At 36.3% G+C, this 19,413-nt stretch overlaps 1 protein-coding gene across 1 annotated transcript; it reads left to right on the forward strand.

Moving 5' to 3' along the window:
- The first annotated feature begins 10,939 nt into the window (after positions 1–10,939).
- On the forward strand, positions 10,940–17,122 carry LOC133283931 (uncharacterized). The gene is made up of 4 exons (XM_061480864.1): positions 10,940–11,808; positions 11,902–12,092; positions 16,103–16,177; positions 16,260–17,122. Exons 1-4 carry the CDS (start codon positions 11,160–11,162, stop codon positions 16,641–16,643), a joined length of 1,299 nt encoding a protein of 432 aa, XP_061336848.1. The 5' UTR covers positions 10,940–11,159; the 3' UTR covers positions 16,644–17,122.
- The last annotated feature ends 2,291 nt before the right edge of the window (positions 17,123–19,413 follow it).

Consider the following 19,413-nt stretch of genomic DNA (forward strand, 5'->3'; position numbering starts at 1 on the left):
GATGAAACTTCTCCTTGGCAGCAACCCAGTTCAAATTGTGGTTCCAACAAGAATCCACCACCTTACCAAATTCACCATTTGTCAACCAAACAACAAGAAACCTGAAAGGTTTTGGACCAGCAAAGACCTCATTTACCTCATCCTTCAAAAGGATAGGTCTATGGTCAGAACCACTAAAAATAAGGTGGTGAACAGAACTGTTAGGGTGATTCAGTAGCCAGGAGTCATTAGCCACCACCCTATCAATCCTCTCCTGCTACCTACCTCTCTTCCAAGTAAATTTGGGACCAACAAACACCAAATTCGAGAGATTACAGTCAATTAGACACCTGGAAAATTCCTGAATACTCCCCCAACAAACATCACTCCCACCTTGTTTCTCATTCTTCTCCAACAGAGAATTAAAATCTCCCAAGACAACCCAATCAGACACAACAGTCAACCCAATACTTCTAAGATTCTCCCAAATTCCTTTCCTATCAACTCTTCTAGGACTCCCATAGACAAAGGTACAGAATTCACATTTACCACTCACAATCCAGTTAATCTTAGAGTGTACAAACTGATGGTTATCCAGCTCAATGGACACATGTGAGACACTTTTATTCCAAAGAATCCAAATCCCACCAGAAAACCCAGAAGCTTCTCTTATGAAATAGCTATCAAAACCCAAACTTCGAATTACTTTCTCAGCTCTACTACCACTTATTCTAGTTTCCAGCAATGCCAGAATCTGAATCTTATTCTGAAATACCATATCTTTTATTAGGGAAGAGAAACCTTTTTTTCCTGCTCCCTTGCAATTCCATGAACAGACTATCATCAAAACTATTTTAATAAAAACAGAAAAAACACCAAAAATTGCCTCAAGACTAAACCAGTAACTTGGTTTTCTGAGCTTCATCCAAATTGGTGATATCATCCAATATCATAGCATCTTTACTGCCACAGTCATCTTCCTCCCCCCCATCAAGATTGTCTGGTGGTTTGTCTTTGAGAATATGCAATTTCCCAACACCTTTTCCCTCATCCATTGTGCCTACTGTATTTCCCTGTCCACCACTACCACCACAAGCAGCCCTGTTCCCACCAGCTTTCATAATAAGAATAGCTTCCCTCTGATTCAAGCCAACCTGCTGACTGGTATTTTTCTGCAATTGAGTTTCAGGATTTCCTCTTAAGGCACCCACCTTCATAAGTGACTCCTGGAGACTCTTCTTCCCAGACTTCTCAGTCCCTTTTTTCCTTTTAGACTCAGATCCTTTACTGCCTGAACTACTTCCCTTCAAAGAATCCAATTCACTAATAACTGAGCCACCTGATTGGACCAACAAATTATAATGCTCCACTTCACTACCTTCCCCAAGCAAGGAGAATCTTGATCCCGAAGCGGATTTCCTATTCCCAAGGCTAGGACTAACCAAATCCTGATTCTCAACCCCTGGCCCAAAAACTCTGACTTTCTGCTGCAAGTTGGGTTTCCTATTCTTGTTCCCTCTCTGAACTGTCATCCAATTCCCGAAGCCATCCACTTCTTGACTTTTCTCAACCTTCTTATTATTCTCACCAGAATTAACATCTCGCTTAGATGGCATTTGGCAATCCATCTTATCTCCCTCCACTGGTTTCTCCAGGTTCACAGGATTAAGCAAACATTTCTCTTTTCTATGACCATACTGGCCACAGCCAAAGAATATGAGGTGAAGACCCTCATAGCCTATAAACAATTGTCTCTGACCAATACGAAATTTAGACAAAAGACTCTTACTAAGATCAACTTCCACACAAATACGGGCAAACATACCTCCATCTGTGATCTCTTCTAGTTGTCCCTGTCCACTAAATCTCAAGGAGCTTTCATCAATCCGCAAGGTTCTGCCCACCATATTGCCCATCCTCCACAAATCTTTATACGTGTAGAACTCCCTAGGAACCCCTAGAATCCTTATCCAGACAACAAGCTTCTTCACACGATCATCATAAGGGTCGAAGTTCGGCCAACACCTCTGAACTACCAGGTAATGATCTGCTACAACCCAAGGCCCCTGTTGTTGAACAAACAAGTAGTCTTGTGATTTCTCGAATTCCACCAAAAAATGATCATTCTCGAGGTCCAGCACACGGTACTCCCCTTCGAAGTTCCACAGCTTGTGGAGCCTATTCCACAGAAATCTAGCACCCAGCCTCTTCCCCATCAGCTTGACAATCAACGTCAACTTCCATCTCTTGCACTGTTCCAATTTCTCCAGGATATCGAACTGATAATAAGGGTTGAGTGGGTCATCCTCCTGCGTCTGTTCGTACGCTCGAATGGCCTCCTCCTCATCCAGCTCATCCCTTCTACACTGTGCCGGCCAGTCGTCCTCTTCATCTCCCTGATGATAATCCCACACACCATTAACCCTAAGAAGCTGATCCTTATAAGAAACCAGCTTCCTAGGTTCCCTAAGCACCTCATCTTCCTTCCCCGTCCCATCAGAGACCTCCGGGTATAGCTCCGTCGTCATTTCCTCTGCCTCCGTTGCGCCCACTACCGGAGAAGATTCCTGCATAACCAGATCCGTCATTCCCTCACCTTTCGCCTTCTTAGGTTTTCTCCCTCTAGTGCCATCCTTCTCAAAAGTTAGGGAATTACCCCCTCTCTCCACCATCGTCACCTAGAACCGAAGAAATCAAGCCAAAAACCTAGCAGAGCTTATTTTTTTCTCCTCACGCGCACACGCCCCCCTTCTTGCCTATGGTTGCTGAAGCTCTGATATCATATAAAGAACCACTTTAATCCAAAATATTAAGGTATTAGGTGAGAGAGCATTTTTCATGATTTATATATTTTTTAATATTATGCAAAAACATGTACTTAATTGGTGGTGGATCCCATTTCACAAATTTAATGTGCGGTGTTTTTTAAATTGGATTAGCAGTTGAAGTGTTGAAGTGTTGAATTAATTATATATTACTAGTTTAATTATTATTTGATTTTATTAGAATTCAATCACAAATTTAAACAAAACATAGATAAGCTTTTTTTAGCAACAGCCAGTGTCTCACCTTGGAAGGGAAAAATATATATATATATATATATATATATATATATATATATATATGGTAAAGTGTGTGTCATTTTAAAGGATGTAAAGTTGTGTCATTTTAAGAGAAAGAAAGAGATAAGTAAAGGATGAGAGAGAGTTGACCAAAAAAATAAAGGTGTGTGTCCCACCTCTTTGTGAGAGTGAAATGATATAAGTTGTGTCATTTAAAAAGATAAACATTTTTCCCATATATATATATATATATATATATATATATATATATTTGACTCTAGAGTAAGATTTTTAAGTCTTACTCCTCATCTTAACTATTGATGAACGAAAATTAACAATTGTCATTTGTAATGTAATTAATAATTAATTAATATAATGTCCTAAATTATAACCATTGGATGGACGAAAATCGAAGGCTGAGATGAGGAGTAAGACTTATAAATCTTACTCTGGAGTCAAATGATCTCTCTCTCCACACACACACACACACATATATATAGGTAGGATCCTTTGACATCGGTGTCAAATTTGGAATTTGACACCTTATCTGATAGCCGTTAGATAAAAAAAGATTAATGGTGTCACATGCTTACAAATCATAGTCGTTGATTTTTTTTGATCTAACGGCTATCAGATGAGGTGTCAAAAGATCCAACCTCATATATATATATATATATATATATATATATATATATGGTTTTCCAAGATGTCCTTCAGCTGACAATTGAAGATTAATCATTTCGAAATGGGAGATCATATTAAGTGGGTAAACTCTCCCACCAAAGCATTTTTCATACACACGGCCAGGAATCGAATCCCTGTTAACATATTTAAGGAATCCAACTATCCATCAACTATACTGAACTTTGTTGGTGGAAGGAAAAATATTTTAAGTGTTCTCATAGCACTCACTACTTGATATATTCATCCAATAAAACAAGACACTAACAAGAACATGTTGTTGAGTTAGCGTTAAGGAAAGAGAGAAATTTAACCATATAATTTATGAAAAAATTGTGTGTTCCTTTAAAGGACACATAATTAAGTCATTTTAGGAGAGAGATAAACACAAAGAGGTGTGGGTCCCAGTGAAAAAAATAAAAATATGATTTCCACATCATTGTGTTTACCTCTCTTCTAAAATGACCTAAGAGGCCGTTTGGTAGAAAGACTTTTTTAGGATTCTCAAAAATCTGAAGGTGATAATTTTATTTATCCACGTTTGGTATGAGATATTTAAAAATTTTCCAAGGACCTTATTTTCCCGAAATTTTATTTTGTGTGTAAACTTTTTTGAAATTTCTATCTAAGAATACCACCCACGGGGTGATATTCTAAGATTTCTATGACAAGATAATTTTTAATATAACCAAATATAATATCAAGAAAATTAATCCAATATTCTTAGAAATATTTTAACCTATTAAACAACTTGTTGGTGACATTTTCGGAAAACTCATTTTCCGATCATATTCTTGAAAATCATGATTCTGGGATAAAAAAAAATTATCCTCTACCAAACGCCTCTTAAATATGTGTCTTGTTAAAGGACATATATTTTTCCCATAATTTATTCATAATACATGTGTTTCATTTTAAATGATAATACGCGTGTCTTATTATTCGCGTGACAAGAGCATTAAATTGCCCTCCTTAGAGGGAGGCTACTATAAACAAAAATAAAAAGCCGCTAAATAAAAAAAGCACCCCCGAGAAAGAGTGGAAAAGACCACGCAATTCGCAAATGTACTTCTTTGCTTCACTTTTCCCGCGTCAACTATCGGCTGATTGAATCATTTGAATGGGAAATATAATAATTTATTGCTTCAGGACTACATAATATTTATTTTATTGTATTTGATGTTGAAATCACATGCGATGCTTTTAAATTGTGGCACTGATGCAGTTAGTACCCGACTCTCTCCCGCCTCACTAATTTGAACAATGAAAACTGTTCCATTCATTTCTTCTTAAATTTATGAGTTAAATAATAATTAATATCGTAAATAATTTTTAATAATGATACAATATATAATAAAAATTATAATATAAAAGTATGATGAAAAAAATGTGGGTTTTTTTGACCACTGTAGCCCTTTATTAATAATTATTTATCAAATTGCCCTCGATTAGAAACTATTACGAAAAATTAACCCTCCAAACAAACATAACACCAATCTGTCCATGTTTGACCGTTGACCACGAAACATACCTGAATACCCCACTCCATACCCGGGTATTTTTTTTTTAAAATCAACCATACCCGGGTATGTAGGGGGGGTACCCGGGTATTGTTCTTCAACCTGAAATCTTTTTGAATTATTTATCCGGGTAGGTAAGGGGGTACCCGGATAGATTTCGCGAATAGGGTTTTTTAAAAGCCCCAGTAGCCCCCATTTGGAAAACCCACAAAGGGTACCCGAGTAGAGAGCTGCTGAAGTGCGATTTCGTCCATTCTGGGAGCACGTTTGATCGATCATCTCAAGACTTTGTCATCATCCTTCGCGCACGGTATGGGTTCCTTCTACCGATTGAAATTTCAAGATATGTTATTTTTTTTCCGTTTGAATTTCTGATTCATCATAAAATTTGGCCTGACCTTGATGTAATCATGTTTACATTTTAATTTATTGCTTTGCGTATTGTTAATTTTCGTTTTCAAAATGCATTCTGATTTGTTGCTAATAAAAAACCCTAACCCTAACCCTAACCCTAACCCTAACTTTAACCATTACATTACACAACAATACAGTGGATGTCCTCTCACTATGAAAAACAATACATAAAAGCATAGTCATTACAAAACAAAGTCCTGTATGATTACACGTAACAACGAAGGGTCATGCTTGTCTTAGCCTCGATGGACATGTACGAATGTTATGTCTAACTTGCTTGCAATGCTTACATCTGCTCTGACTGCTCGAGGGTTGAGACTCAACCCAATCCATCTCATTCTGAATCCTTGAAGACTTTGGTCTTCCTTTTGCGCGTACCAACCTTACAGATGAGTGATCTTTGATCGCCCTTATGATGCTTCAATGACGATCAAATATTAGGCAAATACCGTGCCTATGTGTGACATGAAAACGTAAAAGGCTCAGAAACCAAGACCAATCTTCCGACTTCTCACCTGGAGGAACAACAGCGAAGGCAATAGGAAGCATATGTCCATCTCCATCCGGTGATGTTGCAATCAAGAGTGTTCCTCTATACTTCCCATACAGATGAGTGCCGTCAATTTGAATTATAGGCTTGCAGTATTTGAATGCTTCAATGCACTGGTGAAATGTCCAAAAAGCCCTATGAAATATAGCTCTGTCTGTATAAACCCGACGTTCGTCACATCATGGATTTGTATCAAGCTTGAACACAGAACCCACATTCACCTGCGTCATATACGTCAGCCAATTGGGCAAGAATCCATAGGATTTCTCCCAGTCACCATACAACTTAACAATGACTTTCATTTTTGCCTTCCAAGCCTTCCTGTACGTGATGTTGTATCCATATATTCCTTGTATCCTCTCTTGTATCAGAACTGGTTTTGTAGCTGGATCTTCCTTTAACATGTTTGTAAAAAAAAACACAACTTTACCATATTCTCAATTAGAAGATTCGTTAAGTACATGGTAGAATACATACTCATAATAGCCGCACAGATTACATCTGAGTCCAACTGCCTATGATCCTGTGAAAGGCCTTGATTCAGGCATGTGTGATCTTCACCCCATTTACGGACCACCCAATTAGCTCCCTTCTTGGGCTTGATTGCCCTCATAAACCATGGACATCCGTCAGTATGGTTTCTACATTTCATAACAAATCTGGACTCGTCACTTTTTTCGACTATGGCTGTCCTGCGCCCCTTTATACAATGTATCTTCACAACATATTGCATTTCTGGTTTGGAGCCAAATTCTTGTTGCACAAATAATGGATCTCCTAACTTCCAACCTCCGTGCAAGTCATCATCCCCATACAGGATCTCCAACTCGTCATCAGGGTGCGCTCAATTAATGAATGAATAATGTTGGCTTTCATTCCAAAATGGCTCTCCCGCAGTCCCTGCATCTAAAGCTTCATTGATTATTGTCTGAATCAATATCATTGAATATATATAATTTATTAAAGCAAATGTGAAAATTTAATAACTTACCGCTACTAACAGGGTCAACATGAAGTGGTGAACTGACAGGATCAACATGAAGTGGTGACATGACTGGGGTACCCAACCTTATAGCGCTCGTGTCAGTGTCAAAATTTTCATCCACGTAAGTGTCAGACGAATCACCCTGTGGAATAGCACTTTCAGATTCTCCCTCATCTTCGCTGTCCACACACTCCTCATCTTCATCGTCTTCATCCTCATCCATTGTTACCTGAGCAGGTGCAGATGATCGTACAATTGTATCTTCTTGACCAATACAGTGCGCAGTGGTTGTATGCACCGGTAACGATGAAGACTAACCAGCATCAACTTCAACATATATCTCAATCATTTTTAATACTTTCCATCCAACATACGCATCTGTGACGAACTCCACATCTTCATCATCATTGATATCGTTACTAATGTAGTATATTGTATCCATATCCACAACAGTCTCTAACCTGGCTATTATGCGGTGGATGGAATGGATGCCTTCTGACCCCATTTTTTGGAGAATTCTCTCCTTCAGTTCATTGCATGTAGTGCCCACTTTGATTTTCATCGTTTTTGTTTTTCCTTCAAATCGGACACCGTTCGGACCTTCAAAATGCCTCCCATTGTAGTAAATAACTATAGGTACCATGATAGGACTTGAACTCATCTTTCACACGAAAATTTGGGTTTAGGTTTTGGGTTTGGATCTTGGTTCGGATTTTTTAACACAAAATGGAAATGTGGAGGTGTAATGCCAATGTCCTACCAAGATTAAGCTTTTTGAGATAATGAGATGAAATATATGTGTGATGTTTTGGAATAGAGACGTGAAGGGAAACTGATTTGGGGAAAAAAAACTTTACCTCGCAACAATGGCCGAAACCTTTGGTATTTGGTACCCTATTCGCGAAATCTACCCGGGTACCCCTTTATCTACCCGGGTAAATAATTCAAAAAATTTCCAGGTTGAAGAACAATACCCGGGTACCCCTATACATACCCGGGTATGGTTGATTTTTAAAAAAAATACCCGGGTATGGACTGGGGTACCCGGGTATGTTTCGTGGTCAACGGTCAAACAGGGGCAGATTGGTGTTATGTTTGTTTGGAGGGTTAATTTTTTGTAATAGTTTCTAATCGAGGACAATTTGGTAAATAATTATTAATAAAGGGCTACAGTGGTCAAAAAGTCAAAAAATGTGTGTTGAAATTAAAAGTATGCAATATGAAACCCAACAATGTCATGTATGCACTAATATAAATCGAAATTAAAAATAAACAAAAGAAAGCATTAATGAAAATATATTAGGAATTAAAATATGAGTCCCTTGTAATCACTGTTTCATTAACACATATTGCCGTGTTCATGTTCATAGGTTTTAGATATTTCAAAATAGAACAAATAATCTTTGTGTCGTAGCAACATTTTCATTTTACAGTCCCTTCAAACACAACACACAAGATATGACAAAATTACGCTGGATTTGGGTTCAATAATTAAAAAAAATAGTTTATTCTCAATTTCTCAAAGCATATATATCACTATATATGTGCCACTTAAGGAATGTTTGTGATTAAATTTCACAAGGTACCTTGATTCTTTTGCATCTTTTCTTTGTCTAGGATGAAATGGAATTGCAAAAGTGTGTAGAATTATTGTGGTTTGGGAAGATAAAGCATACCTCTTGTACCATAAGCACGCGAAATACCCTTATTTAGGGTTGATTCTTCCCACTTTAAATGACTACATATGATTTTCTCGTAGGTAACGACTACGTGATGGAAATATTTTCTAAGCTACGACTCAAGAGGGTAGAACGAAGTGTGTGGACACTATTTCTTATTTTGGATACACAACAACTCAAGTAAGCTAAAGTGCGTATATATAGGAATCAAACATATTCCTAGGTCTCATTGGACCATTCTCTTATACTAAAGCCCAAAAATCTTTAAAGTAACAATAATATAATTTACTAGGCATTGTCAACTGAAATTTTCTCACCCCTTTATGAGGCTATATTTGGAATCTATCATATTTAATGATTAAGGCTCCTTTGATAAACAGATGATCATCTAATTCGATGTTGCTCTACTAAAAATTTAAAGTTGAACTCTAAGATTAATACTACCAATAACATGAATATGTATTTTTCCTTTGTAAAATATCCATAATTGATTGATAAGTTTCTATTAGTCAATTATTTATTCTCTTGCCTTTAATAATTTCTCTAATTGGTCATATACATTAGTTAGTATCTTAAATATTCAAATATCGAAACACATCAAGAGAATATTTTATCCAAATTTAATGTTATTCATTTCATAAATATCAATAATCAAATAATTTTACTCATAAAATATTGAGTTATTGATCATCAAAGAATCCGATCTCACCCGCTGTGGATAAGATCTGCCACCAATGTAATTGTGTGATTTTCAAAGGTTTAACGCATTCTATTCAACCTCTTGCTCCCAATGTCATTAGCCTGGCAAATTACTTAATTAATAAGGCGCATTAGGTTATGTAGAGGTCCTTGGCTAGTTAATATCTAGGTGCAATGTTGCGTACATTGCTGAACATCAACACAAGGCAGGGTGTGGTGGTTTGCTTAAAAATGAGGGTGGTAGCTTCCTTTCCATCTTATAGCCAACTTAGGAGCGTGCACTATTATCATGGTCGACCTTTGGGGCGTGTTGTAGAAGTATTTTTTGAGAAATAGAGAGGAGGTCGTAGCAGAAGAGAAAAAGGGAAGAGAATTAGAAAAGGAGGGAAACTGTGTGAAACTTTTCGATTTCTTCTGAAGTGAATATATAGCCAGCATCAGTTGCTTAATTACAACAGAAAACTGACAATATTGGACTGAAAATAACAAAATAAGATGAACACTGATAGTAGAAATTAGAAGGGAACATATCATAGACGTGGGCTAGCCATCTCGTCCATAGTCCATAGATATAGTCTCGAAAATACGTAGGCCCTTTCCTCAGTCTCTTGGGCTCATTCCCTTAACTGGTCCATTGGGGTGCTTGGTCTCGGAGCAACTGGGCTAGGTCGCCACGTGTTCTTAGGATTTTATTTTTTTACAGACTTTACCTTTTATTTATTTATTTTTATCTGGGTTGGCGAAGATTGATAATGTTCTTTTGACCATTTTGTAATTGGTAAGTTGGACATTTGTCCCTGTTGTGCATAAAAAAAGTTCGGTTAAAATATTATATATAAAATTGTTGGGAGGAATAAGATAAATAGTTTATCCTTTATCAGTTAATGATAGGATAATGAGCTTATCCTGATCTCTGTATCTTGCTACCTACTGTTGAGAGATTTGGTCCATATGATGGATCCATAACACAGATATGAAATTAAGTTTGGATTAAATTAAAAATAAATAATACTTACAAGGACAAAAAACAGTTTAATTTATTTTGGCTGCAAGCAGTTTAATTTCAATTGTATACTCTTTTCCGAATGATATATGAGCATGTATTATAATACCTTCATTAAATTAATTTCCTGGGAACATTTTTTATTTTATTTTATAAATGATTGAATTTAAGTGACAATAAAACTAAATTATGTTAAAATAAGTATGAACTTTAGAATCTTTTGGATTTCTCTGGGTTCACGAATCGATACAGCTGGCATGCGCGATGTAGTGTCGAGGCTTGATTGGGTCCAAAAAACCTACAATACTATGAAGCGAAAGAACTTGAAAGAAGAGTTGTTCACCGAACCGATAAGTTCGGCCCATTTGGTTTCATCAAAAAATCACAAACACTCAACAGTCTTCTCTTTATAAACTCCCACAATAAAGTACACCCACACAGCACGCCGTATCCCTCACAGCACTCTCACTCGCGCACACACTCTCTCTCTCTCTATATCCGCCACCGCTTAACGGCGCTGTCCGTACAGCACCGATTTAATTATTATTTTTTATTTTTTAAGAAAAGGAAGTAGGAGGTGCTTGCTAATGGCGGCCACCGCAGCTCACGACTTCGCTGACGGCCCTGTGATGAACCTAATCAACAAGCGCCTCCGTGGTCTCCGCAAGAAACTGAACCGAATCTCGGCCATGGAAGAGTCACTCTCTCAAGGAAAGCCACTCAACAAGGAACAAGAGGAAGTTCTCCGCTCCAAACCCTCCGTCGTCGCCCAAATCGACGAGCTCGAGAAGCTTCGCCAGCCTCTCTCCTCCGCCTTAGCCGAAGAGCTCGACCTCGCTCTCCAAAACCGACACCAAACCCTAACCGTAGAAGACTCCGTTCCGCGGCAACGACAACAACCGAATTCAAACGACGTCGTCGTCGAGGAGCTTCTCAATTTGCTCTACTTCGGTTCACTCTTCGATGTGAGGTCACAGAACGACTTCACCTCCACGATGCTCACCAGGACGCACGAGCGCGGCTGTTGCTTGACCTATGACTACGTCACCGACGACGCCACCGATCTACTCGGAGAGAAGGACTTGGATTCGATCTCTGCCTTGGGCGGATTGTTGATCTCGCGGCCTGCGGATTCGAGCTTGTCGCACAAGAACGCGCTGCGGCGATGCATTGGGCACGCCAAACTGTGGCTTGCCAATGCTGAACAACCGATTGAGTCCAATGCTGATGTTACATGTATAGTTTTTGTTTTGGAAATTTGCTTGCTTCTGTTGAATTCCTAGTGCTTCTGTTAACTGCTATTGAGATTGTTTGTTTGTATGTTTGTAGATGCTGGTTTGAGGGAGAGGTTGAACAAGATTATGTCTTCAGAGTACTTCACCACCACTCCTGAGATGAAAGCTCCGGTTGAAGTTGCTGCTGCCGCGGCTGCTGGAAATTATACGTCTTTCCAGGTTCCAGTGCATGGCTCTTCGGTTCCTGTAGAAGGGGAAGGTTCCGTTTCTCTGTCTCAGGAGAAGGTATAATGCCTGCTGGAATTCTAGTTTTTAACTTTTATCATTTGGATGTGAGTTTCCGTCTTAGATGCTGCCTGGCTTCAGTAGTATTTGAATTTAGCTGAATTGAATGCATTGTGTGGATACAATATTTCAGTTATGTTATGTTAATTGTAAGCTGTTCCGTAGCAATTTTTTTGGACTACTTTATTTGGTTGTGGATAAGTTGTAGTTTGAGAATGATAGCACTTTAATTAAAAAGGTAATTCGTGCCTATGATTATACAAGTATGAGGAGAGGGATGGGAGAAGAATATTTGCTGTTTTGTTTCTTTCTCTAATGTTATTGCGTTATGCATCATACTTGAAGTGTGACCATTGATGTATAGATAAATAAGTAGAGTTAACCGTGTTAAACATCCTTTGTTCTGTGACCTGGAAGAATGTAGTATTGATGAACTTTTGTATAAGAACAATACTGTTGAGTTTTATATGTGCTTGTGATAGAATAGAAGTTGCTGAGTAACTAATTAGCTTCAGCTTTCAGGTAAATCAGAAAATGCTGCAGGAGGGGATCTAATAGATACTGTTCTCTGCTTAAACTATAAGGGGTACTGAGACCTATGAATTATTTGTTTTCTGTCATGAATCATGAGTTACTAGGAACACAGAATTATGCAATTAGATATTTTTCTAAACTAGAGGTAAACCCTAGCACTGGAAATGTCAGGAGACACTTTGTAGTAACTAAGTACATGTCTTCAAGTATATTAATATTATCACTAGATCAAGTAGTATGCATTTTCTTCTAAACAGTGAATCTGAAATGTGTGCAAACGTGACAAAACTTTATTAGAAACATTCCCCTTGTTGAAGAATGCGTCTTAACAACTCCTGTGACTATGTCTTCTAATATATCTGTCGTAGTTGAACATTGTATACTCTGGGGTACCTAGCTTTTTTTCTTTTCAATGCAAGTTGAATTTATGTGTATTGATTTTAGTGTCTTTGGTTCTAAGTTCCAGATGTCAACCATTGTTACATATTCTGGTTCTAGGTGGTGATTTAGTGTTTAGATGGTTAATTTTCCTACTTCTGAGGAGTTTACCCGAGGTCATAGCACTGGCATGTATCTATCTTTGTAAGTCTATGTAGCTAAGAGTCTGCCTATATAGATGGTTGAGAGTGACATAGGGGTGTGATCCGTGTCCAAATAAATATCAATCAGTATTCACGATCATCACATATACATACTGTTCAACATTTATTTGCTTGCTGATCGCTGATATTGTAGTGATTTGCAAATTTTGATATACAATTATCATTTTCACACACACACACACACACCGGCAAGGTTATACTTACCACTATTTTAGGTTATACTTATCACATATCTGTCTTTGTAAGTCTATGTGGCTAAGAGTCTGCCTATATAGATGGTTGAGAGTGACATAGGGGTGTGATCTGTGTCCAAATATCAATCAGTATTCACGATCATCACATATACATGCTGTTCAACATTTATTTGCATGCTGATCGCTGATATTGCAAATTTTGGTATACAATTATCATTTTCACACACACACACACGGGCAAGGTTATACTTACCACTATTTTAGGGTTACCACCCTTACTACCTGATTAGTTATTGTTGAATCAACTCGAAATTAACGGTTGAAAAAGAAAAGAAAAAAATTGGTGCCATTGATTTTGAATTGATCCAACAATAACTAATCAGGTAGTAAGGGTGGTAAGCCTAAAATGGTGGTAAGTGTATTCGCTCCCTATGTTTGTGTGCATGCGGGCGGGCGTTGGCGTGCATGTCCCTATACATGCATGTATGTATAGGGACATGATCCTTTGATACTGGTGACAAACTAAAACGTTTGATACCAAATCTTAATCGTTGATTTCCGTCAATCTAACGGTTATAATTTATTGGGAATTAATAATTAATTAACAAATGTGACCCAATACATTATAACCGTTAGATTCACCAAATCAACGGTTAAGATTTGGTATCAAAGGGATTTTACTCCACACACACACATGCATGCATGTATAGGGACATGATCTTTTGACACCGGTGTCAAACTAAAAAGTTTGATACCAAATCTTAACTGTTGATTTCCGCCAATTTAATTGTAATAATTTATTGGGAATTAATAATTAATTAATAAATGTGACCTAATACATTATAACCGTTAGATTCACGATATCAACGGTTACGATTTGGTATAAAGGGATTCTACTCCACACACACCCACCCACCACACACACCCACCCACCACACACACACACACACACACACATATATATATTTATATATATATATAGTTGGAGTAGCACCTATCGAAGCAAAGACTACAAAAACCTGCCTAAGGTGTTTTGGCCTTGAGAGAATAAAACTAATAGAGGCTTTATAGTGATAGTGGGAAAAGTGAATCAAATGGAAGATAGTTCGACTTCAATGGGTAAAGGAAGACTGAAGATAACATTAGGATAACAGCATCACCTTATTCTAGATATTTTTATTGAAAATTTTGTTTTAAATAGAGTCCAATGACATTGATTAGTCTATGTAGTTGTCTCCCCTAGTGGGATACAGCTTAGCTGTTGTGTTATATCATTGTATATTCCTTCTAAATTTTTCATTATACAACCTCGTAAAAGTAGATGTGTTTGCTGGGACAACTGATGTTCTTGCTTTTGTTTCAACCTTTTTTTAAACGCACATATGGATATATCAGTAATTATTCTAATTGATATAATTTATCAATAAATATTTCTAGAATTAACAAGAATTTTTCTTAGATGTTTGTTTGAAGTTTGTTGATATAGTTTACTACAATAGTATGATGTTAAAAACATGTAGACTAATAAATAATTTTTTATTGGTTTGCTCCTAGAGGAGTAGTAACAAGAAATGAGGCTGAGCTTATCATATTTTAATCATTTTTAAATTAAATGTAATATTACTTTGGTAATTCTCCTGTTAATCCGTGGTTGTACTTTGTACTGTATAATTTTCCTCTGTTAATCCGTGGTTGTACCTTAGCATAGGATGGCTTTTTTTAAAAGTCACAATCATTGCTATAAACTGGAAATGTGGTACTGTTGGCTACCTCAAGATTTATTGTTTAAAGGAGATTGTCAACTGGTAGGTCGTGCTATCAGTTGGGGATCAATTCCAAAGTTATGAAAGGTCGTAAGAATCCCAAGCAAGGTGAGAATGACAATATTGGCACATTAGCTGGGTCAATTTTTGTTTAGATCTTATTTTTTCATTTCTTCTTGCGTGTTAATCATATTTTGATCTAACGTAGGTATAAAGTTCAAAGTTCATGCAAATACAAATACTCAATATGAATCAATAATATGATTCAATCGCCCTGCACAAATTATACCCCATTATTCAAATAAAAGTTTTGTTGATAAATTTTTCTAACATAAGCCAACTATAAGATGAGAATACCCCAGGCTGAGAAGTCAGGTGATGAAAATGAATGACAAAATGTTGCACTATGTAAAATTTAGTATATACTTGTCTTTTGCTAGTAGGGGCTCTACCCTTTTGCCTCCATCTAAAAATGTTTATTGTTTGGATAAGTCGAGTCTGATAACTTACTATAAACAGTAAATTTGCTTCTCTTTCTGTCCTAATTTTTCAAAGTTCCAAATCTGGTTAGTTTGTTTGGTATACATTTCTCTCTTTCTTTCCACTATTTCTTTTTGTTTGTGCGTCTAGCTTCATCTCCTGTAACTTGTGTACATGTTTTTGCTGTATGATGACTTCTTTTAACGCTGCCCTATGTAAATATCAATTTAAAGATTTTCTGTTCCCATTTTCCCAGGAGTTTGAAAATAGTTTTTTATTTGTTCTTTGATATGATTTCTCTGGGAGAACTGCCTCTTTGCATTTGGTAAAGAACATGCTAACTTAAAAGCCAAGTTTTTATATCTTCTTCGACTCAAGCCAAAATAAATTCTGATGCTTTATACTTTTAGCTTACAAGTTCCATATGCATTTTGTAGGATGAAGGAACCATAAATTTTCAAGGACATGGATCTGGAGATGATCAGTCTGATTTTGAAGGGGAGCTTCAGAAGGTATCTATAGTTTTGGCAAGATATCTTGCTGAAATTGAACTCGTGACTTGATCTGATGCCAAAGTTTTTTTTGTCTTTGCAGGATGAAGTAGAAGCAGAAAATGCAGTTGAGGTGGTCTCAGTTAAATACGAACAGACCAACCCGCTGGTGGATGTAGAGCACAATCAACGAGATGTAGAGGCAAAGGAGCAACAGTATTACCCCCGGAGGGGTTACCAAAGAGGCGGTCGTGGTGTAGGAGGCGGTCGGAGGGGTTATTCAAATGGTCGTGGAGGTCGTGGTGGTGGCAGAGGAGGCTACCAAAATGGCCGCAATCAATACTTTGACCAGCCTGGAAATTATTATCCAAGGAACTATTATAACAATAGAGGAAGAGGCGGCAGGGGTGGTGGCTACCCTTACAGCAATTATAGTTCAGGTGGTCAAGTTAATCATATCGCAGGTGATGTCGGGGTGCAATCATGATTAATTATGAGGTGTTCAGATTGTTTGTTTCTGTCATTAGTTGGTGGTGAACTTTTTTATTCGCCTGGCATGAAACATGTTTGGAACAATTTTATTTGACACTTCGAAAATCCAGACTCCACCATTTTGTAGCCCAGTAGCTAGTTGACGGAAATCCTACATGAAGAAAACTGTTTCCGGACATATGTTCTGGAATGTTGCTCTTAGACTTTCTGCGTTATCCTCCAAATGGTTTGCATCCGTGTCCCTCTCCATGTATAGCCAGGTAGGCATTGCCGTTGCAATTTGAGTACGGTGGGATGATAGACGTAAAACACATTAAGACTAGTGTACCTTGTCGTAGGAGTAATATAGGACTAGAGTTCCAAATATTGTTTCTTCATAGACTAATTAAACGTACTAGATTTGCAACACATGATCTGTTATTTAGACTATCGAGTTGGAGATAATTGTGCAATTGAAGTGAAAATAATTAAAAATAAAGATTTCTGAGCAACAAATATTAACATAAGCTAAAACCTATAATCACACTCATAAAATTCAAGAACGAAGAGTAAGGGAGAAATACCTTTCGCAAGTAGTAGGAATCTCCAAAGTAGTTAGTAACCTTGACTTGTAAATCATATGTGTTCTTCTTCATTGCATTTTCTACAATTATAGAGAAATTAGGGGAACTTTTGGGTGTATTTGATTAGTTTAGCCTACTTGCCGTACTTCTAGTTTTGACTATCCAATACAATTTGATTAAGTGGTTTTCATATAAATTGTTGGCCTAGATGATTGCTTTGATTAACCACTAGTTTAGATCCGATTTATATAACTCTAAATATGTGCCAAATAGTAGGCTATGGTCGTGTTTTCCAATATTAGGAAAATTCTATGATTATTTACTCCAAACGATCTTATAATTTGAAGATGATAAATTAAAGTCTTGAGCTTTTTATAAAAGTGGTAGATCTTTCTCTTAATTTTTCTACATCACTTAAATCACACCAGGAAGACATTTATAACTCAATTTATGATCAAAATACACAGACAAGTTAGAAATTCCAAACTTTACTAAGTTAAACAATAAATTCCGATATATCCCAATTAAACTCAATTTTCTCACTATTTGATGCATAGAAATTCGTCTCATTACGGGACCCACCATAATGCACAAATTGCCAAAGCAGTGCCTCATTAGAAAAATTACTACTGCATTCTATGGATAATGGATGGATATATATGATTCTACTCGAGCCAACACGAATCACCAGTGCATTGACATCTTTGTTTCCACTTGTCATGGATTCACTTAATGTGTGGAGATACAACCAAAGCATGATGGTCATTTTCGTTTAATGTGTGTGGCATTTGAAAAGGAAATTTTCAGCCTCAATCGAATGCCAGGTAAACATATTCTCATACATGCTGCAAATTCTTTGTATGTAGAAGGCAATTAATTGAACACCCATACAAACGACTAGTGGTGAATAAAACTAAGACTAAATTTCTTTTTGAGTCCCTAAACAAAAAAACAGTCCCTACTTTTGCTCCTCATGAAAAAAAAGTTAACTTCTGGTTTCTCTACAATTTGAATTTTTTAAAAATGTGATCTCTCAAAAATTTAATGAAGATCAAATTTAGTCCTTAAAAAAGGATTAATATGATTTTTTTTTTTGTAAGGGACGAAAGTGAGGATCTATTTTTTTGTTAGGGATCCAAAATAGATTTTACTCAATTATTAAAAGATACCAGAAACTTGGATGAGTTGAATCAATATCAATCGTTTCTTTTTCCTTTTTTCTTTTTTATAGTCAAGCATCTAAATCCATAATTAGTATTTATTTTTTCTATTTCATTTCATGCTAATGAAGATTGAGTCAACTTATAGAATTGATGAAAACAAAACAAAAACTGTGACTTCGATTATAATATATATATGAAAAATTATAAGTACTATTATAAGTTTTTTATTTTTGAGACTTATGAACCTTGAAATAAGATAACCTCATCTCCTTCTAAACTTATATTTATTGAAAGAAAAACAATTATATTTCGTTTAATTGCAATCTTACATTTTGACTAACATTTTATTTTGTTCCTTTTGAAGCATAAGTGTGATATTTTATTACAAAAGACAAAAAAGTGTGATATTCTGGGATTGGGATTGTATAAAGCCCATCAAATAGATTCTTTGCTTGAATTCTAAATCTCAATTCCTACGTAGAGATTAAAACACTGAATCAAAGTATTTAAATTAAGTTTTCAAATAAAAAAATGGATTTAAATTAAATCCACAGTGGTTTGGTTTAATATAAGGTTTATCTAAATTTGTTGTACGTGCAGCAATGACATGTGTATGATTATGATTCTTCATATTTAATGTTTTCACCTTTCGTATGGTATGATTCCCCACATTAAATGCTTTAACACACACACATATATATATATGAAAAATTTGTTACTGTTGCACGTAAAACGGCTACATAAAGCTGTATGTGCAACGATGACATATATATGATTATGATTTTCTACATTTAATTTTTTTACATTTGTATGGTTATGATTCTCCATATTAAATATTTTAACCTATATTTATATATTTATATATATATATGAGAAAAATATTTCTCAAGCTGCTTGAGATATATTTATCTCCGGTCTCTTCAAAATTACGTCGTTTTGTTTATTTATTTTCTTATATTAATTGATTCATTTTTGAAAGGTTATGATTCCATTTTTGTCTCTCTCTTCCTGTATTACCATTGATCTATCTTTGTACGAT

This window comes from Gastrolobium bilobum, unplaced genomic scaffold, assembly GCF_033153095.1.
Source record: "Gastrolobium bilobum isolate Gb01-03AN ecotype WA unplaced genomic scaffold, APGP_CSIRO_Gbil_v1 utg32482, whole genome shotgun sequence".
Taxonomy (NCBI): Eukaryota; Viridiplantae; Streptophyta; class Magnoliopsida; order Fabales; family Fabaceae; genus Gastrolobium; species Gastrolobium bilobum.

Bases quoted from the DNA above. Each gene is read 5' to 3' on its own strand.
- LOC133283931 (XM_061480864.1), top strand. From the start codon at position 11,160: ATGGCGGCCACCGCAGCTCACGACTTCGCTGACGGCCCTGTGATGAAC. The intron at 11,809-11,901 runs GTATAGTTTTTG...GTATGTTTGTAG, and splicing joins GTCCAATGCTGATGTTACAT to ATGCTGGTTTGAGGGAGAGG. The intron at 12,093-16,102 runs GTATAATGCCTG...TGCATTTTGTAG, and splicing joins TTTCTCTGTCTCAGGAGAAG to GATGAAGGAACCATAAATTT.